The sequence below is a fragment of the Dromiciops gliroides genome, chromosome 2 (assembly GCF_019393635.1).
Source record: "Dromiciops gliroides isolate mDroGli1 chromosome 2, mDroGli1.pri, whole genome shotgun sequence".
In the NCBI taxonomy this organism is placed as follows: Eukaryota; Metazoa; Chordata; class Mammalia; order Microbiotheria; family Microbiotheriidae; genus Dromiciops; species Dromiciops gliroides.
The window spans coordinates 359,350,978-359,374,169 of NC_057862.1; the positions used below are offsets into that span (position 1 = coordinate 359,350,978).

The 23,192-nt window shown below is 44.1% G+C and overlaps 1 protein-coding gene across 2 annotated transcripts in view; it reads left to right on the plus strand.

Moving 5' to 3' along the window:
- The first annotated feature begins 313 nt into the window (after positions 1-313).
- ZNF341 (zinc finger protein 341) overlaps positions 314-23,192 on the plus strand; it is a 33,316-nt gene continuing 10,437 nt past the window's right edge. Inside the window, exons 1-8 of one of the 2 annotated variants that reach the window (XM_043988841.1) lie at positions 314-446; positions 10,218-10,328; positions 12,575-12,762; positions 17,021-17,173; positions 19,349-19,609; positions 20,912-21,107; positions 22,037-22,121; positions 22,491-22,681. In XM_043988841.1, coding sequence (XP_043844776.1) covers positions 416-446; positions 10,218-10,328; positions 12,575-12,762; positions 17,021-17,173; positions 19,349-19,609; positions 20,912-21,107; positions 22,037-22,121; positions 22,491-22,681 — 1,216 coding nt within the window. In that variant the 5' untranslated portion in view covers positions 314-415. The remainder of the gene's footprint in view (positions 447-10,217; positions 10,329-12,574; positions 12,763-17,020; positions 17,174-19,348; positions 19,610-20,911; positions 21,108-22,036; positions 22,122-22,490; positions 22,682-23,192) is intronic. The other variant, XM_043988842.1, reaches the window with a different exon arrangement.

A 23,192-nucleotide genomic window follows, 5' to 3' on the forward strand; every position in this document is an offset into this window, starting at 1 on the left:
CCCCGGGGGTGGGGTGGAATATGGAGGGAAGGGTAAGAGGGGGTGAACCCCACTGGGAGTGTTGGGCGGGGTAGCGTGGGAAGTGTGTAAGGAGAGACAGACCCCAGGGGGAGAGGGGAGTGTTCGTGCACTGTACTGGAGCGGGCGAGTGTCTGCGCTTGAGAAAGGGGAGCCCGGTGGGCTAGGGGGTGCTAGGTCGGTGGGAGCAGCGCCTCGAGGGCGCCCCCTGCCGCCCGCGTGCCCTGCCTTCGCGCCCCGGAGCCTCTTGCCCGCCTTCGGTCTGCCCTCTGCTGCCGCAGCTGCCGCCGCCATTGTCCTCACGGCCGCCGCTCCCGCCGCCGCCGCCGCCGCTCCCACAATGCTCGTCTAGCCCCGAGCCCTCGGCGGCGGCGACGACGGCGGCGGCGGCTCCAAGATGGCGCAGACAATCTTCGAGGCGCTGGAAGGTGAGCGGCGCGGCGCGGGCCGGGCTGCGGCGGCCGGCGGGCGGGCGGGCGGGCGCGCGGGCTGCGGCGGTGGCTGCAGGGCGCGGAGGGGCGGCGCGCGGCCCCGGGGAGCGGCGGGCGGGGATGGCTGTTCCGCGCCGCGCGCCACCCCTCCCTCCGCGCCGCTGCCGCCACCCGCCCCAGCAACCTCGCTGCTGCCGCCGCCTAGGGCTGGGGCCAGGGCGTCCTAGGAGCTGGGGCGGCGGGGCCAGCTACCTGGAACAGCCACGGCGAAGGGCCTCGTGCGCGGGGAGGGCGGGAGGAGGTCTGCGGCCTGGAAGAGCCGGCCCGCAGGCCCTGGCCCGGGAGGGGCGGGCCGAGAGGCCCCGGCCGCCATGGCTAGCCATACCCGCGCAGAGCGCACCGAGCGACCGAGAAAGGCCGGACGGACTCTGGGGGGCGCTCCCTGCATCCGGGCCGCCAAGCCGGACCAGGCCTCAGGGGTTTTCCGGACCCCCTGACTCCCATCCTGCCAGTTTGGATGCCGGCCTTAGTGCGCACGAAGCTGGAGGGGCGCGGGCCTTGCCCTTGGGGAGGTCACACCCTAACTGGGGAGTGGGGAGGGAGCAGGGGGTGGGTGCAAGCCGCGACCCGGCCTTGGTGAACGTGGGCAGGTCCCTAAATAGAACCAGGATAGGACCTCCAAGGTCATTTCTCTCTCTCTCTCTCTCTCTCTCTCTCTCTCTCTCTCTCTCTCTCTCTCTCTCTCTCTCTCTCTCTCACACACACACACACACACACACACACACACACACACACAAGAAATTAATTTTTATTGATGTCCTTTGTTATTTCATTTCTGAATAGACCTCCATCTCCTCTCCTACTCATAACTTGCTCACAAAGATTGAAAAAGGAAAACTAAACTGCCCGAAAGACTAAGTAACATATGGAAACTGATTGAGAGTAAATGCTCACACCCTTAACTCTCCTTCCCCTCCCTGCAGTGAGGGCAGGGACGGGCATTTTCTTAATTCTTCTGTAGGGTCAGACATAGCCATGACACTTAACAGTGTCCTGTTCTGTTACATTATTGTTGACCCTGCATCAGTTCAAGGGAGTCTTCCCAGGCATCTCTGAAATAGTCATATTCTTTCAATTTCTATGTTACTGTTAGTAATATTCCATACCATTAATGTTCTGTAATTCATTTGGCCAGTTGATGAGCAATTGTGTTGTTTCTTTGTGACCACAAAAAATAGTATAACAAAGACCTTTCTCCCATTTGTCCTCTTGCTTTGCAGTGGGATTTTTGAGGTCAAAGGTTACAGACATTTTATTCACGTTTTTCTTAAAATTCCAAATAGTTTTGCAGAGTAGCTGGATCAAACAAGTTCAACAGTATGCTTTCTGGAAGGCTCTCTAATGTTGACTATTCACATATTTTCTTATCTTTGGCAGTTTGCCAGCCTCATCATCGATTTTCTTCTTATTTGGGGTTTGAAGCAATCTTTTTTTTTTTTTTTTTGTGAGGCAATTGGGGTTAAGTGACTTGCCCAGGGTCACACAGCTAGTGTCAAGTGTCTGAGGCTGGATTTGAACTCAGGTCCTCCTGACTCTGGAATGGTGCTGGTGCTCTATCCACTGCGCCACCTAGCTGCCCCTGAAGCAATCTTTTAATAATACAGCTGAAGGAATTGAAGTCCAGATATGAGAAGCGACTTGCCTAAGTTCACATGGGTTGTAAGTCATAAGTACCAGGGCCTAGATTTGAGCATAGTTCTCCTTGGAGTCAGCATAGAGCTGGCTGTAGACTCAGAGGACCTGGTTTCAAAACCCATCTTTGAAAATTTGCTATCTGTATTATATTGGGAAAGTCATTTAACCTCTTTAGGCCTTAGTGTCCTGATCTTTAAAATGAAGCGCTTGAAATAGATGACTCCTGAGGTCCTTTCCAATTCAAAATTTATTATCTCTGATTCTAGCTACCACATTTTATTCCTACCCCCATACCCTGAACTCCTTTTATTGGCTTCAGTTTCTTCATCTGTAAAATGAATTGGTTGGATTAGATAATCTCAAAGGGTTTTTCCAACTCTTAAAATCTATGATTGTGTACACAATAAATATAATAAAAATGAGTGAGAAAAAGGGGGGGGGGAGCCAACAAGCTTTTAAGTGCTATCTTGATAGGATTTAATAAAGGCAAATTGAGCTAAAAAGGTCTGAGTATGTACAATTTATTAGTAAAACATTAATTTATCAATAAATAGTATTTCAGCTTCCTAGGCAAAGCTAAGACCCTGAATGAAGGGGACAACTCCCTTTTGTAGTTTTGGGGAGTACAGAAAATAGGAAGGCTAGCATCAAAAACGGAAGAAAATATGATTGTCTGAAAATTGGGAATGAGGGCTAGCAACAACCCCCTCTTTCCTTCCTGTGAAGAAATGTTCACTGTGAGTCCAGCTGCATCTGCAACGACAGAGATAGCAAACCAGACTTCTTTGGATAACAAACCAGACATCCTTGAAGGATAGCTTGATGGTGTAATGATACTAGACCAGACTCCCTGGTGTCCACCTGACTCCTTCAAGGATAACAGATTTCCTTGACACAAGAATAGAAGAGTGATTAACAAGAGAACTGGATTTCTAAACTTAACTCTTTACAATATAGCTGAATTTCTGAATTAAGTTTGGAGACAGAGAATCATGACTTAGGCAGTAATGGGACAAAATCAACTGTAAATAGGATCAATAAAAAAGACACAGGATGAATCTATTTCAGTGCCTACTATGTGCCAGGCAATGTGATAGGGATACAAAGAAAGGGAAAAGACAGCATTTGTTCTTGAAGAACTCAGTCTCATGGTGAAGACGACATGCCAACAACTTTATACAAATGAAATATATACAGGATAAATTAGAGATAATCTCAAGATTAAAGAGGACTAGAAAAGCCTTCTTACAGAAGGTAGGACTTCAGCTGAAACTTGGAGTCAGGAGGAGGAAATAAAGAGGAAAATCTAGATATGGGAGATAGCCAGGTGAGTGAAAATGCCCAATTTGCAAATGAAATATCCTGTGGAAGGAATTGGATTGAGGCCTGTGGCTCTGGATCATAGAGTATATGGAAGGGAATAAAGTGACTGGAAAGATAGGAAGGAACCAGGTTATAAAAGGCTTTAAAAGCTAAACAGGATTTTATATTTGATCTTGGGCGTGATAGGGAGCCAGTGGAGTTTATTGAAAAGAGATGGGTGACATGGTCACATCTATGTTTAAGGAAGATCAATTTAATAAATGAGTAGAAGATGTACTGCAGTTGGGAGAGTCTTGAGACAAGGAGACCAATCCAAAAACTATTGCAATAATCCAAGCTTGAGGTAATGAGGTCATTCACTATAGTGGGAACAGTGTCAGAAAAGAGAAGGGGGGCATGTATGAGAGATGTTTTGAAGGTAGACATGTCAAGACTTGACAAATGATTGGTTGTGTGGGGTGGGATGAGAATGTGGAGTCAAAGATGACACCTAGGTTTTGAAGAGAGTGAGATGGTGGTACTCTGGACAGTAATGAGGAAGTTAGAAAGAGAGGAGTATTTAGTATAGGAAAAGGAGTCTAGTTTTGGACATGTTAACTTTAATGTGTCTATCATATTCCATTTTGAGACATATAATAGACAGTTGGAGATGTGAGGCCAGAGCTCAGGAAAGAGGTTATGGCTGTACAAATAAATCGGAGGATCATCCCCGTAGAGATGATTGAATCTATGGGAGCTGATGAGTTCACCAAGTGAAATAGTATAAAGGGAGAAAGAAAGCCCAGAGCAGAGCCTCGAGGGACCTTCATTGTGTTTTTTTTTTTCCCAATTATACATTGACAATTTTTTTTTTACTTTTTTTTTTTGCGGGGCAATGGGGGTTAAGTGACTTGCCCAAGGTCACACAGCTAGTAAGTGTCAAGTATCTGAGGCCGGATTTGAACTCAGGTACTCCTGAATCCAGGACCAGTGCTTTATCCACTGCGCCACCTAGCCGCCCCAGGGACCTTCATTGTTAAAGGGTGTGATCTGGATGAAGATCCATCTAAGGAGACTGAGAAGAAATGGTCGGACACATAGGAAGAGAACCAGGAGAAAATAATGTCACAGACACCCAGGGAGAAGAGAGTATCAATGTATACTCTCATCAGAGTGATGGATATGTCAAAGGCTGCAGAAAGGTAAAAAGGATGGAGATTGAGAAAAGCCCATTAGATTCAGCAATTAAGAGATTATTAGTGACTATGGAGAAAGGAGTTTCACTTGAAAAAAGTAGTAGTGGTCCAGATATCTGGAATGTTCTCATTCTCCCTCTTTGGTTGATAAACATTTTGTTCAGTTGTTTCTGATTCTTTGTGATTTCGTGGACCATATCACACCAATACTATCCATGGGATTTCTTGGCAAAGATACCTGAGTGGTTTGCCATTTCTTTCTCCAGTAGATTAAGGCAAACAGACATTAAGTGATTTATCCAGGATCATACAGCAAGGAAATGTCTGAGGCTGGATTTGACTTCAGGTCTTCCTGACTCTAGGCCCAGAACTCTATCCACTGAGCCACCTAGCTGCCTCATAAACATTTACACATCCTCTAAAAATCCAACTACCCCATTAGGAAGCCCTCCTTGATTCCTTTCCTTATCATAAATAATTACCTCCCTGTCCCCTTGCAATACTTTGTTTTTATCTTTCTAATGCAGTAAGCTTTAGTTTATCCTTGTCTCCCTTAGAGCCTTTTGCAGGGCTCTGCTAAGTCCTAAGCACTAGATGTTTGTTGAATGAATGGAAGAGCTAGGAGAAATTTTCTTTATGAAAACTTAAAAAATATTATCTTTTGTTTTTATTTCATTTTCAAGTACATTGCTCCCTCTTATCCTCAGAGTGATATCTCTTGTATCAAAGAATAAAGAGAGAAAAGAAGCAGTTTAGCAAAACTAACACAATGTCTTGAAATATTTGGTCTTCCCATCATCTGTAATCTCAGTACCATTTCAGATGAGGGAGGAAGGTACATTTTCTTTTCTTCTCTTGGGGTCTGGGCTTGATCATTATAATTATATAATATTTGGGATTTTCTGTGTGTTTTATCCATTTAAATTATTGTAGTCAATGTATATTTTTTTCTTGGTTCTTCTTAACTTTACATGAGTTCATATGTCTTCCCATGCTTCTGTTTATTTATATTTATTTTTTCTTATGGTACAATAAAATTCCATCACATTCATGTACCACAATTTGTTTCTTTCCTACTCGATTGTTTAAAGTTCCTTGCTCCGGGGCAGCTAGATGGCGCAGTTGATAGAGCACCGGCCCTGGAGTCAGGAGTACCTGAGTTCAAATCCGGCCTCAGACACTTAACACTTACTGGCTGTGTGACCCTGGGCAAGTCACTTAACCCCAATTGCCTCACCAAAAAAAAAAAAAAAGAATAAAGTTCCTTGCTCCAATAAGTGCTGCAAAAAATATTTTGGTATTTGTGGGACATTATTATCTTAGACTTTTTTGGTGTATATGGTATTTATGGGTATTTTCATCACTTTCTTAGCATAATTTCAAATTGATTTCATGGCTGCAAAACCAATTTATTAGTGTTTCTGTCTGTCCACAACCCCTCCAACATTAGCTGCTTCCATCTTTTTGTCAACTTTTCTAATTTACTAGGTTTTAGATGAAATCTCAAAGTTGTATTGATTTACATTTATTTAATGAAATGGAGCATTTTTTCATATGTTTGTTTATAGCTTTCAGTTGTTTTCTTGAGACCTGTTTGTTCATACCCTTTGACCACATAACTATTGGGAAGCTGAAAGATATTTTAGGAGAGGCAGACCATTCTTACTTGGGTAGGGGCTGTTTATAGAGTAGGAAGTAACTGAGTTGGTTTTGAAGTAAAGGAAGGAATTTCAATTCAATTCAGCAAGCATTTATTAAGATCTTACTGTGTGCCAGGCCCTGCCAAATCTGATAGAGACAAAAATGACCATCCCTGCTGTCAGTGAATTGACATTCGACAGAGATCTCAACAGATTTAGAGGGACACAGCGATGGGAGGGGCAGTGTCAAACACAAAAGGTAGATGTATTTATCTTGGTTGCCCCCTTTCCTCTCCTGTTTCCTCTAGTGCCTAGCTTAGCATAATATATGTAGTAATAATGATAGTAATACACACTTATATTTATGTTGTATTTTATTGCTTACAGACCTCCGCTTGATTCCAAACCCCTGTGTTGTGGAGGTATTTCTGGGTTTTCTAAAGCTATTCCATTGGAGCACAAGCTGTCACAGGCCCTTCAGAGCTAGAAAGATTCCAGACGTGTGCCCAATGTTAGACTATTTGTTGTCTAAGGACCAGCCTAGTTCTTTTCAGGAAGGCTCATTACCAGAGGGTTGACCCACAGGTGATGAATTTTATTGGTCTTAGTAGCTCTTGAAAGCCCCCTACTAAGGCATGAAGAGGTTGTGATTTATATCAGAGGAAGTACCCACACTAGTGGAATTCTACATTTTTCTCCATTCTCCTTAAGTGACTTTAGGGAGCTGGGTCTAAGCATAAGCTAGAGCAAGTATCATGTCTGAAAAGCATTTATTGAGGCTAACATAGTAATATTAACTCCTGAGGTCACAAAGAAACCCCCCACAAAGGGTCCCTGCTCTAAAAGGACTCACGTTCTAGTAGGGGAGACAACACACAAATAACTCTACATACAGGATGTATGCAGAGTAAAAGAAAGATAATATCAAGACACTAGTAGTGGGGGATACCCCCCCACACTCCCCGCTTTGAAAGCACCACTATTTCGCCAGTCTTCTAGGTCCATCATCTTGGCATTATACTGCATTCTCCATCCTCTCTCACCCAACATATCCAATCAGTGGCCAGATTTTGCTGTTGCTATGTTGCCAACATCTCTCACATTTGAGCCCTTCTCTCCACTGATACAGTTACCACCTTGGTTCAAGTCCTTATTCTCTTCTAATTGGTCTCTGCTTCAGATCCCTCCTGACTCCAGTCTGTGCTACATTTTCTGCCAAAATAATTTTCCTTAAGCATGGATCTGGCCGTGTAGCTCCCTTGTGACTCAGCCAACTCTAGTGGCTTCCTATTGCCTCTAGGTAAAATGGAAACTATTCTGTTTCTCTTTTAAAGCCTTAAACATCCTGGCCCCAACCTTTCATTACAGCCTTGCTGAAAATGACTCTCCCTTTCTGCACTGTGAAGTATGGCCAGACTGACCTTCTGGATGTCCTTTGACTCTTTGTCTCCCATCTTTGTGCCTTTACACTGGCCGTTCCCTCATGCCTGGGATGCACTTACTCCTTACTTCCTACCCATTGAGCCTCTCTCTTCCTTCAAGATGCAGCTTTTGCACCATAGTTTGCATGAAGCCTTTCCTGATCTCCTAATTTATAGTGACCTTTTCCCCAAACTACTTTATTTTTAACTCTGTGTAGATATTTGTATTCATTTATATTCATATATACTTGTCTCCCTCGTTAGAATATAAGTTCCTTTTGAATAGGAATTACTTCATTCTTAGTACCCATATACCCTTAGCATCTCCCATTGAGTCTGGCATACAGTTTGGTGTTTAACAAATTTTTGATTGATTAAAGCTACCATATACCTTCCCTAAACAAGACCTTCAGCTCAGACCCGAAGTTACTTTGATCTCTCCAGAATCTTAGCCTAGGTGCTCCTTTAGCCTGTGTCACAATCTAGATAAACAGCCCAAGGTAGGATAGACTTAACATCTGTGGAACCATGAAAGGGAAGGGAGTGAGCATTTATATAACATCTGCTACATTCCAGGCACTATGCTAAGTTCTTTACAAATATTATCTCGTTTGATCCTCATAACAACCCTGGGACATAGGGGCTCTTATTACCCCCATTTTATGGTTGAGGAAACTGAGGCAAACAGAGGTGAAGTGACTTGCCCAGGGTCACACAGTTAGTAAGTGTCTGGGTCAAATCTTCCTGGCTCCAGGCCCAGTGCTGGATCTACTGCACTACCAGCTGCCCCTGGAACACAGGTTGACATATCATGCTATATGTGACAACAGTGCCACGCTTAAGAGAGCCATGGATGATGGATTTTCAGGCCTAGAACTACTGTCCATATATCAGTTTTCATGCCTTCAGATTAACCTTAAAGTTCAGGATCTTTGCTTTAAAACCAGACTAATGAGATAAAGCTGTGGCTAAAGTGATGTGTTGCAGCAGTTTCAGGCATTTGGGAAATGACTTGGTTTTTGACACTGCAGAGGCATATTGCTAGATGAAATGTCAGACCTGTACAGTCCCTGAGCTGTGGGCAAGAAGGAAACTGGCTTTTTGAGAGAAAGCTTAACCATAAATTCAAATCACACCCAGAAGTTTAAAAAAAAAAAAGAGTGGTGGTGGGGAGACTAGGAAAGACTTGTGTAGTTCTCTCTCTATCCATAATGAAGAGAGCTGTTCCTGAGTCCAAGAATGATAAAACCCTGGCAGCACAGTTCCTGAGGGTCTGTGTGATGTGGACACTGGGCCTTGGGGAAGGGTGGGGGGAGCTGTTCCTCTTGGGGAGTCTTGACCATGCATGGTTTCTTCCTTTCTTTTTAAAATTTTATTACTTTCATTTTTATATGTTTTTAATTTCCAAAAAAATCCTTCCCTACTCCAGCCCCTCCCCCAGAGATCCATCCCTTATAACAAAGAATAAAAAATGGAACCACAAAGCTCTATTCTGGACAGCTTCCTGTTCTTTATATGTATACATTTACCCTATAGTTTTCAAAGCTGGGCCTGCTTGTCTGTGCTTTTTTTTTCTAACCTTCTTTCTGTTCTCTTTGCGTTTGGGAAGGGGGGGATGGGGCTGGGAGCTGCTATATTACCCTGTCTTGCCCAGGCTAGAAGTGGACCAGGGCCACTTTACCCTTCCTTAGGCAGCCTGGTGACCTTCTGCTCCTGCAGGCTCACCACACCAGGGCTGAATTTAGTGTAAGGTGCCTGATGAGCTTTCATCCTATTGCTGCACGTCACCCTAAAGCTCAAGCAGTTCACCAGCCTCAGCCTTACTACCCTCAGGGACTCCCGGCCTGCACAGCCACACCACCCAGCTCTTTTTGCATTAAAAAAAAAATACTTCAAGGACAATTCTTTCAGATCTTTTCTTTTTTTTTTTTTTTGCTACCCTATGCCAATTCCTCCCTTGATCCCATCCCCTTCATTAAGGGAAAAAAGGAAAAGAAAAACAAAACTCTTGTAACAAGGATACATAGTTTTCATACAAGCACAATAAACTCTCATATTGACTGTATCCAAAAGTGTATCTTAATTTGCATCTTGAGCCTATCACTTCTCTGTTAAGAGGTGGGTAGCATGCTTCATCATTGCTCTGGAATCATAGATGGTCATTGCATGGATCAAAATTTCTTAAGCCTTGGAAAGATATTTTCTTTATGAAGTTGTTATTACTGTGTAATTTTGCTCACTCCATTTAGCACCAGTATTTCCTTGAATTCTTAATATTTGTCATCTTTTATGGTATTCTATTCCATTACATTCATGGACCCTGTTTGTTTAGTCAGTAGGCGTCTACTTTTCTTACAGCTCTTAGCTGCTACAAAAAGTGCCGCAATAAACATTACTTGGTGTATATGAACCTTCCTTTGTCTTTGATCTCCTTGGGGTCCATATGCTTAGCAGGGGGAGTCAGCGGGTGTGCACTGTGCATGCTTTTTAATGTAGCTGTATTTTTCTCTTTAGGAATAGATAACCAGACTGTTCTGGCAGTTCAGTCACTATGGGATGGTCAAGGGGCAGTTCCTGACCCAACTGCTCAGAGTGTCAACACACCCACCACCATCCAGTCCTTGGGTGAGTCTCTGCTCAACTCCTAACATCAACTGCTCTTCATGTGGGAGAACACAGCTAAAAAAATATTCATAACCATTCAATTCAGCAAGCAATCCATTTCAGCAATTTGTTAAGTACCTTTTGTGTAAGGTACTAGTGGTTGGGGTACAAAGACAATATGAAAAACAGTTCTTGCCCTCAAGGAGCTAATTTGCTACTTGGGGGAAGCAACATGTCCACACCCTTAAAAAAATGGTTACTGAGGAAGGAGGGGGAGAGACAGACAGAGACAGAGAGAGAAAGAACTGACAATTAGGGGAACCAGGAAAGACCTCCTGTAGGAGGGACCACTTAAGTTCAGCCTTGCAGGGGAGCTAAGGATTCTAAGAAGCAGATATGGGAGGGAGTAAGTGCCAGGCATGTGGACAGCATATGAAAAGCATGAAGTAGAAATGGGGTGCCAATTATGGAGAACCGAAACTAGGCCACTTTTCCTGGAGAGTGTGTGAAGGCCGGCAATGTACAAGAAGCCTAGAAAGATAAGTCGATGTCGGACTCTGGAATGATCTAAATTTCAAGCTGAAGAGTCTGTGTTCTTTTTTAAAGGCAAGAGGGAACTACTGAGGATTCTTGAGTAGGGAAATACTATGGTCAGATTTGTGCTTTAGCAATGGTATTTTACCAGCTCTGTGGAGGATAGACTAGAAAGAGATGAGGTATGTTTTAGTAGTGCTTCTCAAACTTCCTCTCTCTACACACTATTATTTAGAGCCTAGCTTCTTAAACTGTGGGCTGCAAAATTTGGCAACAGTAAAAGGTTATGTAAACCTATTTTATATACCTATATATATACCCAGGGTCATGTAAAAATTTCTTGGGAGAAAAGGGGTTGTGAGTGGAAAAAGTTTAAGAAGCCCTAGGCTAGAGGAGAATCCCCTTCCCCCTCCCCACTGCCAAGTTCCGCTTCTCTTCCCCTTCTACCCTTCCCAAGTCTTCCCTTTTCTCCAGGCCTTCACCATCTTCTAGGGTTTTGTTCTGTTTTGTTTAAATTCCAGACTGGCTGTCAGGATCACTTACTTCTGAGAAAATAGGATAAGAGGGACTGAACAACAGTGTTACTATTATAACATTAAAAAATGTCCTACTCAAAGACCCCATAAAGCCTTTTATTAACAGTTTCTTACTTATCTTCCTGGGGCCCCTGTGATATGCAGACAGGCCAGACATTCTTTCCATCTTGCCTTTGGAAATCCAAAACACAGAAAGGACAAAAGCCTTGCAAAACAGCAGAAAGGGGGTCAGTGGGAAAGCTGAGGCCAAAACTTCTGTCTCTGGGAGCACTGGTTTAAATTCTGGCTTTGCTACTTAACTACCCATGTGGGAAAGTCATCTCCCCGCCCTTTACTTTCCTTATTGTCAAATGAAGGAGCTGAACCATGGGATCCCCAAGGCCCCATCTAGCTCAAAATACTATGATAGGATGAACTGCGAGACCAGTGGGCTTGAATACACTGTTTACACATGTCAGGTCTTCTGACTTTGGCTTTTTATTGTCCCAGTCACTTTCTTATAGCACCTATGTTTTATTTTGTATTATAGTCACCTGTGTATATGTCTTATCTACCCAGCCAGACTGTGCATTTCATGATGTTTCACCTGGGACTTTATCTTATATGTCCCATGGTACAATATAACAAAATTACTGTGGTGTTTTATTTTTTGTAACTCACTAATACACTTATCATTTAATAGTGTGTATTATCTCTTTTTGGTTTTGAATTCTTGTAACTAAAATGTATGTTTTTTTTTAATTGCAGAGACCAAGTCCTATCTAAACTTTGTGTCCAGAATAGGTACTCTGCATATAGCAATCACTTCATAAATGTTTGTTGTATTATATCTTTTTCAGTTCCTTGTGTATAGGAGGTGTTTAATCATTGTTTTAAAATATTTATCTGTCTGTCTGTCTATCTATCTATCTATCTATCTACCTTAATCTCCTCAAGGGAGGGTACTCTTTAACTCCTTAGCACCTATCATGGGACTCCCATGTATTGGTTGTGTACAGTAAATGTCTTTTCATTGATTGATGTGTCCAGCGATGCTCATTTGACGTTCCCAATCACAGACATGGAGGATGAGACAATTCTGAAATCAGATATTGGCCTTGGTCCTCCTTAATTTTTTTTTTTCTGCCATTCTCTCTGACATGGTTTTTCCACCTTCCCTTACTCTCTGTTACTTCCCCTTCCCCATTTGACTTATAGATGATGAAGATGTCTTTCTCTGTGGGAAGTGTAAAAAGCAATTCAACTCGTTACCAGCATTCATGACCCACAAGCGGGAGCAGTGTCAGGGGAGTGCACCTGCACTGGCTGCTGTCTCCCTGGCTACCAATAGCATCTATGCACCCTCTGTCACATCTGTGCAGCAGCCTCCCCCAGCCAATCGCCAGGTAAGCACAAGGGATGTGGGGCTTCTTTAGAACCAAGGCTGGGGGTGGTAGTGGGAGGCAGCAGCTATGGAAAGGCTCAGCACAGCCCAAAGGAAGGCTTGGAAGACCTCCACAGAGGAGAGCGGCCCCCTCAGAATGCAGGCCGAACTGGCAAAGTTTTTGACAGATCAGGCCTCTCTGCTGGCCCTTCCCATTCACTATTCTGAAAGTGTAAACATATTGTGGATAGACTGACGAATTTCTGGATGACTTTCTAGGGGAGTCCAGATGTGTTCACTAGAATGAGATAGGAAGAAGAGATCTCAGGAAAGGTTTCTCCAGGTTATTACCTCAGCATGCTAATCCTATGCCCTGTCTCTTATCATAATTAAATAATTGTGAGCTTTTGGGGGGGGGCGGGGCAATGGGGGTTAAGTGACTTGCCCAGGGTCACACAGCTAGTGAGTGTCAAGTGTCTGAGGCTGGATTTGAACTCAGGTCCTCCTGAATCCAGGGCTGGTGTTTTATCCACTGTGCCATCTAGCTGCCCCTGTGAGCTTTTTTTTTTTTTTTCAAAAAGTATTTCTGAATGCCAATAAAACGAATACAAGAAAATCTGCCCTCTATGTTTAAGGGAACAACTATAATACCACGACAGCTATCAGTAATTTTAACTTCCATTTCTGAGGGCCTGGATTGATGTGACTATCCTTTCCCCCAAGTACAGTTTCCAGGTTGTGTGCAGTTGATTTATCTGGATTAATATTTTAGAAATACAAGCTAAACATTCAGTTGACAACCCTGACAGTGGCTACTTACTACATCTTCATATTGCAGCTGGACCATGTTTTTGAATTTTGCTTTAAGAGGACTTCTCAGATGCACCAAGAAGTGGCCTTAGGACACGTTGTATTTTAGTATAATCAGTGTCCTAAATTGGTTTCACTGTACTTGACCAACTAAAAAAAAATTTTTTTTGTTTTTTTTTGGCGGGGGTGGTGGGGGGCAAAGAGGGTTAAGTGACTTGCCCAGGGTCACACAGCTAGTAAGTGTCAAGTGTCTGAGGCCAGATTTGAACTCAGGTCCTCCTGAATCCAGGGCAGGTGCTTTATCCACTGCACCACCTAGCCACCCCCCTAAAAATTTTTTTTTAATGAAACATTAATGCTGTGTGTGATGCCACATATTAGAATTCCCTGCTACTAGGGGAGGCTGAAGCTGGTGGGTCACCTGATTTGGGGGGCTACAAAGGGGCTAAAGCTGATCGAGTCTTCTCACTCACTACATCTGACACCAAAACGATTAGCTCCTTGGAGGGTGGAAGGCCACCAGGCTGCCTAAGAAGGGATGAACCAGCCCAGGTTGGAAATGGAGTGGGTCAAAGTTTCTGTGTCAGTCAGCCTCGGGATTGGCCCATAACTGAGAGTGACCCCCACACTTTCAACTTGGGTGAAATGGAAAGACCTAATTTTGAAAACGAGGGGGCTGGCTGCTCAAATAGAAAGCCTCAGAGCTACAAAACATTCTAAAGGAAGGGAATTGCCTACATTTTTTGCTTTTTCTTTCAGCCAAAACAGTGAAACTAGACTCATTCAGCTTGGCTTCTCTGGGTTTCCACTGCAGCAGTAGCATTGCTATATTTGGGTTGGCAAGCTACAGAGAAGGATTGCAGCTCCGTGAGAATTTCAGAGAGCCCATGTCTCTGTTTGGTCAAGCATCTTCCTCTTAGAACTTGGCATTTTTTTTTTTTTACATATAAGGTATTTTTTTTTCTGTTACATGTAAAGATAGTTCTCAACTTTTGTTTATACAAGCTTTACAATTTCAGATTTTTCTCCCTCCCTCCCCTCCCTCCCCCTTCCCCTAGACAGCAGGTAATCTGATATAGGTTATATCTATATATCTATATACATATACATATATATATACACACACACACACACATATATACCCATAATAACATTAATCCTATTTCTGCATTAATCCTGTTATAAGAGAAAAAATCAGAGCAGTAATGCAAAACCTCAAAATAGAAAAAAAAAACAACAGCACCCAAAACAAAAGAAATAGTATGGTTCAGTCAGCATCTATACTCCACAGTTCTTTTTTTTTTTTTTCTTGGATTTGGAGATCCTCTTCTATCATGAGTTCCCTGGAACTCTTCTGTACCATTGCATTGGTGAGAAGAATATAGTCCATCACAGTAGGTCAACACTCAATGTTGATGATACTGTGTACAATGTTCTTCTGGTTCTGCTCATCTCACTCATCATCAGCTCACGCAAGACCCTCCAGGATTCTCTGAACTCCTCCTGCTCATCATTTCTTACAGCACAATAGTATTCCATTGTGTTCATATACCACAACTTGTCCAGCCATTCCCCAATTGATGGGCACCCCCTCAACTTCCAATTCCTTGCTACCACGTAAAGAGCAGCTATAAATATTTTTGTACATGTGGGTCCCTTTCCCCCTTCCATGATTTCTTTGGGAAAAAGACCTAAAAGTGGAATTGCTTGGTCAAAGGGTATGCACAGCTTTATCGCCCTTTGGGCATAATTCCAAATTGCTCTCCAGAATGATTGGATCAAGAACTTGGTATTTTGATTCCAATTAAAGTTGATTGTGTCTTTTAAATTTTTTTCCCTTGTTCATAGAACAGAAATTCTCCAGCGTTGACTGATTGATTGTTAGAGTTCTGCTGAGAGTGGATTATGATTCAAGCAAGGGAGGTTTTATGAGCAGAACTGCCTAGTGCTTGTTTTGTTAGTAGAGAAAGTAAACTGATTTGTGTTTGACTCTATGGCAAAAGTAGAGGGGCAGCTAGATGGTGATTCGGATAGACTCCTGGGCCTGGAACCAAGAAGACCTGAGCTCAAATGTGACTTCAGACACTTAGTAGCTGTGTGACTCTGGTCAAGTTACTTAACCCCAGTTTGCCTCAGTTTCCTTAACTGTAAAATGGAGTTAATAGCCACACCCACCTCCTAGGGTTGTTGTGAGGACCAAATGAGTTAATATTTATAAAGTGCTTATCACAGTGCTTGGCAGATGATAAGGGTTGGATAAATGTTAGCTATTGTTATTATTATTGTTGTTGTTATCATCATTATTGTATTTTTACTTCCCTTTGAGAGGATGGAGCTTCTCCCACTGCAAGAAGGGACAGTTGACTCTGTATGTGATGGAGTATTAAGAAATGTCTTCTGTTGCTCAGAGTCCTAAGTTTAATTTTTTTTTTTTTAGTGAGGCAATTGGGGTTAAGTGACTTGCCCAGGGTCACACAGCTAGTGTTAAGTGTCTGAGGCCGGATTTGAACTCAGGTACTCCTGACTCCAGGGCCAGTGCTCTATCCACTGCGCCACCTAGCTGCCCCCAGAGTCCTAAGTTTAGTTTATCATTTTGTTTTGTTTTGTTGTAATTTTATGTTTTGTTTTAATGTAAACAGTGATAACAAAAATCTCCTTCAAGTACAGGGTTGATGAGAGGCCCTTCTGTCTTTTTCAGCGATTAGTGAAACATAGAAGAGGAAAGTTATTAAATTGTGTAACTCTTACTGGCTCTCACCTGTCCTGTATTATTCTTTTTTTTTTTCAGGGCAATGAGGGTTAAGTGACTTGCCCAGGGTCACACAGCTAGTAAGTGTCAAGTGTCTGAGGCTGGATTTGAACTCAGGTACTCCTGAATCCAAGGCCAGTGCTTTATCCACTGCGCCACCTAGCTGCCCGCTGTATTATTCTTATTTTGTCTGTGGAAGCATATCTTGTTAGTGACAGGGTGCTGTAGTGGTTAGAGTGCTGGTCTTGGAGTCAGGATGATCAGGGTTCAAATCCTACACTTGCTTTCTGTATGACCCTTTGTAAATCACAGTTTCTCTGAGTCTCAGTTTTCTTATCTGTAAAATGGAGATAGTAGAAGGGTTTCCAGCCTTTTTTGGTACCCACATCCCTTGGCTTTCAGTAAACCTTTCTGTGTCATCTGTTCAATATGAAAACAAATGAAAGTCTAAAGTTTACCATGGATATGTACATAAGAAACAATATAAAGATATTCTGCAAATTTTAAAATGCTTTATAAATCAGTTATTTTATTATTAGATGATAGAGTCCCTGAACAGGGGAATTTGTATCCTTCACCTGTGTTGCCTCTCTGCCAAGCGAGCATGCTGAACCAGGAGAAGAGAGAGGTTCAGATGCACCAGAGAGGGGGCTGTGGGTTCTTTCCAGTGTTGGAGATCCCTTCTTGTGTGACATCCAGTTCTCATGTGTGTTCCCTGCAGCAGATCTCTACATACATCACAGTGCCCCCATCCCCTCTGATCCAGACTCTGGTACAAGGGAACATTCTGGTGAGTGACGAAGTGCTGATGTCAGCCATGTCAGCCTTTACATCACTGGATCAACCGATGCCCCCCGTGCAGCCTCCTGTGCAGGTAAGGAGAATTCATGCCACTTTAAAGTAATAGAGTAGGGGCAGCTAGATGGCGCAGTGGATAGAGCACCGGCCCTGGCGTCAGGAGTACCTGAGTTCAAATCTGGCCTCAGACACTTAACAGTTACTAGCTGTGTGACCCTGGGCAAGTCACTTAACCCCAATTGCCTCACTTAAAAAAAAAAAAGAATAAAGTAATAGAGTAAAGCTTCTTCAGAAGATTAAATTTGAAAAAATTAAAATAAAAAAGATTAAATGTGTTGATTGTCTTGGCTCACTCTCTAACCTATAAGCTATCTGCTATTTTTCAAAGATCTTGAGGAAAAACAAATAATGATTTATTCTTATTTTTTCCCATATAAGTAATTCCAGTCTTCTTTAATTCAGGCAGACTCTAGGTCCTTGAATTAGGGTCCTCGATGCAACAATCTGAAACTCTCTGTGTGAGTTCTAGGTGTTTCGAAATGAGGAAACTTATCAGTTTCCCCATTTTAATTCCTGTATTTGGTAGCAAAGGTCTTTGCCAGTGTGGCAACCCAGTTTCTATAGTAGGAAAGGGAAAAGGAGAAAATTCCCACATAAGATTTATGCATCCAAATAGACACATAAAATAAATTTAAAATCAATTTTATTGATATCTTTTGGTTTTATATTGCCTAAATTTCCCCTGTATGCCACTCTCTCCCATTCCCCTTATGACAGAGAATTGTTTTCAAATGAGATTTATTAAAGGATAATTCTGCATAGCTGACTGAGGCCTTAGGAGTGATGTATTGCAGTTCTCTAATCTGTGTCCAGATCAACTGATGATGTGACAGCTCCCAATATGGCTTCCAAGAATTCCTTTTGTGTTAAAAAAAAAAAAAAGTCCTTTCCTCCAATGTGTCAGGGATGTTTTTTCCATTTTAGGGGTTCTAGGATAGTGATTAGTGGGAAGCAAGATTATTATCTCTGAATTTTGAGCACTGTGATTGGTTGAGGGGAAGATGAGAACGAAAGGATTGGAGTAACCCAATCTAGTCCAGGTTGGATAACAAAGAGGATGTGAAGGATCGTCCTTATGATCCCAGGTGCTATGGGGCTGTTTGGGCAGAGGCGGACACTCATTTTTGAATGTATAATTGGGGAGATAGGCCTGAAAGGAAAAGAAACCAAGAAGCAATTAAAACTACATGAATATACAGGAAAGTAGCCAATTAGTATGGGTGTGCACTTCCCAGAGAGTTCTGCCTCTAAATTGCTAGTCCCTTAGCAGAGGATGGTTTTGAGTGGTCCTCTCAAAGTGTGAATTAAATGCCCTCTAATGGAAGTGCTTATAGCTTTATCTCTTGGGATTTCACATAGAGTTGCTAATTTAGAATCTCTCAGAAGAGGGGAATAAACTTCTAATACACAAAGATCCTAGTGGAGGGGGAAAGGCCTCAGTTATCAGTATAGCTGTGTCTAAATGTGTATCTGCATGTGTATACTCTTTAGCAAGCACAATCAATTCCTTCGAATTCCAAGAGGAAAGATAGTGCTTGCAGTTAGAAAATGCTAAGAAGCAAACATGTCCTTTCTTTCTATCTTATACGTAACATAGGAAGGGTCACAGAAATCACAAACCAGATGCTATAAAAGGAGTAGGCAGATATAGTTTAAAGGGCCCTGCTGCTGACCTTAACAGAGGTTGCCATTGGTTAAAGAGATGGTCATTGCTAGGCCTGGAGTCATGAAGGCACCCCCTAGGTTGGAGTTTGGGGGACTCATAGCAATGGTTTAGCCAGAGGGGAAAGCACTAACAAGCCATTTCTGTCTTGAGTACAAATCAAGTTTTATTTCATAGTCTGCCTTTCAGCTTCTTCCTCCTCTGAACCTATTCCCCCAAACAACTCTGCTTTTGACACAGGTGGGTTTGGTTTCTGTGTTGGGAGAGACGAGATATTTGTGTTATCTTGCTGAAGTCACTTCGAGTCTTGGAACCTCAGTTTCTTAATCTGTAAAAGGGGGGTGGTGGTAATGTCTACCATGTCTGTGTAACAGGGCTCTTGTGAGGATCTAATGGGCTATTTTACATGAAAGTACTTTATAAACTGTGAAGTGCTAAACAAATTTAAAGTATTTTTTTGTTATGATGATACCTGGCCTTAATGTCATGTTTCTTTCTGATTTTCTGTTTTATCTCTTCTCATTCTAGAGTGGCCTGAGTATGCACTCAGGGCCTGGCTACCTCCCTCAGCACCCCCCACCTCCTCCACCACCTCCACCATTGCCCCCTCCCCCTCCCCCACAACCCCCTCCTCCCCCTCCTCCTCCTCCACAGACCCTGGGGGCTCCAGGACGTCCCAACACGGGGAGTGGTGGAGTGGTTGAGGTCTACAATGCCAATGCCCCCCTGGCAGGAAGCAGTGTGGTGGAGATCCAAGCTCTGGGCATGCAGCCCTATCCCCCTATAGAGGTAATGAGATGCTCACGTCTGGGGAGAGGGGCCTGGAGGTGGGCCAGTTACATGTTACAGCCAGTGAGGGAGGGCACCCAGAGGTTTCCTGGTGGAAGGATAAAAAGCCATGGACACTTGTCAGGATCCCAGTTGGGAGAGAGGCAGTCAGGGAACTACATGACAGCTTTGAGGAAAAGGCTCAAAAATGGGACGTTGTCCTAGGCTATTAGTGGGAAGACAAACAACTCGGGAAGATAGAACCAGAGGAGAAAGAGGCTGCTGACACTTACAGTGTCGAGGCTGAAGACAAGATTCCTAAAGGGGCTCTAACCTCTGTCTGACAGGATGTAGAAGCACTGGTTTTGGAGTCCCAAGACCTGTGTTCAAAAGCTGCCTCTGACCCACATGACCTTTGGCAAGTCACTTTCCCACCAAGAGCTTCAATTTCCTTATCTGTAAAATGAGAGGGGTTGGACTAAAGAGTCTGAGGTCCCTTCCAGCTCTAGACCTGTGGTCTTTAGATCGTGCCTGGGCTGTCCCTTTAAAGACAGCAGGGATCAATTTCTCTCTTTAAATTCTGCTTGGGCCTCTTGGGGGTGGGTGGCTCTTAGGGCAAGTTTAGCTTCCCAGGTTTTTCTCATGAATTACTGATAGCTCTTGGATGTTAATTTGCTGTTTTCTGAAGCTCACATCTGCCTTTCCTATGGGCCGTCTAGGAAAGAGGATGCCAGTAGCAGATGTGCTGAGCCAGAGACATAAGGTTGGGTTGTCATTTGAGATCAGTGGGAGAGGGGTGATCTGGCTGAATTTCCTCCAGGATTATTAGGTAGGAGGAATTCACTCAGGCTGAGGCTAGGACAGGTCAAGTAGGAGGAAGCATTTTACACTATCACATTATACTATGAATTATATGCTGGCACTAGGAGAAAAAAGGGAAAGAAGATGCATAGAGATTGTGAGGAATTAATTAACACAAAAGAAGCATAGAGCAGTGGAGAGAGTGCTGGATTGGTGACGCCTTGGCTCAGTGGCCTAGCTTGTTTTGTCACATTAGGCAAACTCGGAAGAGTCTGATCTAGATATTTCATAAACAGAAGATTGTAGAGCTGGAAGGGACCTTATTGATCATCTCATCTTCCTCCTCTAATTTTCCAGAGGAAGATATTTGAGGCCCAGAAAAGGACAGGGACTCAGTAAAGTTGCTAAGGTCCCACCTGGCACTAACACTTATTATAAATTATAAATGTAGAATTCTTCCATCCTTGGTTCAGGTGGCTCTAAGTAAGTCGGGAACTCTTCTTGATGACTTTGTGCTTTCAGGTACCAAACCAGTGTGTGGAGAATCCCGTATACCCCAGCCCTCCTGTGTATAGTCCTGGGAAACAGGGCTTCAAGCCCAAGGGACCGACTCCAGCTGCCCCCTTGGCCAACCCCACTGGCAATGACGTAGCTGCTTTCAATTCTCCCTCCACATTGAAGGCCCGGCGCCCCAAAAGTGATGGCGGGCTCCAGGAAGGTAGGGTCCAGGCCCCTTTTCCTTGGCCAGTGACCAATACTGACACTGCTGAGCACACTGCTTGATTGCTGGGGCTACCCTTCTGGGTCAGGAGCATCCGGGGGTTTTCAGTAGTGGGCCATGTGATCAGCACTCCTGTGTGGACCACATGGATTTAATGATGTAATTAACTGTATGCAACTTCCATCATAAGCCTAACACCACAGAGCTGGGAGTCCCACGTTGATAGTGATCGGGCCACTAGACATAAAGCATTTGCTGAGCCCAGCACTGTGCTGAGCCCTTGGGATTCAAAGGAAGGCAATAACAGGCACTGCTCTCAGGAACTCATCTCACGGAGAAGAGGTTGGGCAGGTGGTTCCTCTCAGTCCTCTGCTTCGGGTATGTGAGCTGCCGGGGCAACTACTCTTCTTTGGCTAAAAACCTTAGGCAGCACACACTGGAGGTGAGCAGCACTCGGCCCTCGGTGGGGGTTCTTAACCCGGGCCCCATGTGGTTAGGTTTTCCTATAGCTGTACTTTAGCAGAATGAGTCTCCTTTGTAATCAATCTCACACATTCAAAAACAACCTTCTGTGAAGCGGTCCAATTAACATCACTAGACACAAAAGAGATGAAGAGCCTTACCTTTGGGGCCTTGTCTGTGGGGGAGCTGTAGGTTCAGGTGGCAGCAATTGAGTGGGCAGAGGACCTGTGCAGAGGGCTGCTTTTCAGAGGCTTTGCAGGTGGGTTTCAGGGCCGGGGTCCCTTCATCCTACAAGGGGGATGAAATGTGTGCCTTCCCTTGTTGCCTCCTGCATGCATGATGCTTCAGCTGGTGAAGCTGCTGCCACAGAGGTGAGCTATGGGTGGGGCCCTACCCTTGACTTCCCTCCCGTCCTAATTCCTCCTTATTCTTTCCCTGTTCTTTCATTTTGGTCTCTGTTTCAGGGAAACCCAAGTGCCAGAAACTCAAGTGTACCTACTGCAACAAGACATTCACCAAGAACTTTGACCTGCAGCAGCACATCCGAAGGTACCTGGGAGGGGAAGGTCAGGTATTATCTCTGAGAAGGGAAGCAGCCCTTCTACTCACCTTGGCCTGGTAGGCCACAGCTGCCCCCAGCTGCCCCCAGCTGCCCTGATCTGTTTAGGAAGGGCTGACCACAGCAGGGCTTTGGTATCTTTTCCCTGTTGCCTTAAGCACTGGGAAGAAATGGCAATGTCTCCTGAGCAAATAAGCCGCTGTTCCTTTCCCTTTACCCCCCTCCAGGCCCCTTGTGTTGTGGGCAGAGGCCTGAGACCATGGGGTCTTCCCAGGAGTGTGACGTGAACTCTCCTGGCTCCTGACCAGCACCCCTCTCTTAGGCAAAGGGTTGGACCACTGACTTCTCTTTCCCTCTAGTCACACAGGGGAGAAGCCCTTCCAATGCATTGTCTGTGGCCGGGCCTTTGCACAGAAGTCAAATGTCAAGAAGCACATGCAGACCCACAAGGTGTGGCCCCCAGGGCATGGGTGCACCATCTCCAGGAACTCAGTGACTGTTCAGGTCATGGCCCTGAACCCCACCCAGCAGGAGAATGAGGAGGACCCAGGTGTGAAACTGAGGAGCCACAGGGCTGGGCATTGGGGCAGGTCAGGTGCCAGGGCTTGGGGTAACAGCCCTAAACGTATCCTCAGACCTTTGGGTCGCTCAGCTTCACTCTCAAAGGTTCGTTAGTATTCTGTGTCAAGAGGACAAAAGGACAGTCTTGTCTCATGTTCCCCAAGGCAAATAATTTATTCCACTTTTGTGGAGTAGTCCTTTGTGGTCCCCAGGACTGGTGATGTCTATGCCTTTCTTGGTGGGGACCTTGGTCTCAGGTATCCTCAAGTCTCCTGGTGGCTAGGACTGCTTGGTTGGCATGCAGAATGCAGCTCTTCCTATCCTGTCCCTTCTTCCCTAAGGGCTGCCTGGTAAATCTAGATTTACTGCCTGGTACAGCTATTTAAATGTTTCATGTGAATGTTGTCTCCCTGTGGAAAGAGATTCATTTTTCTTTTTTATCTCCCAGAGTGCCTAGCAGTAGAGTCTCAGTAAATGTTGATTAATCAAGCTCTTTCCCA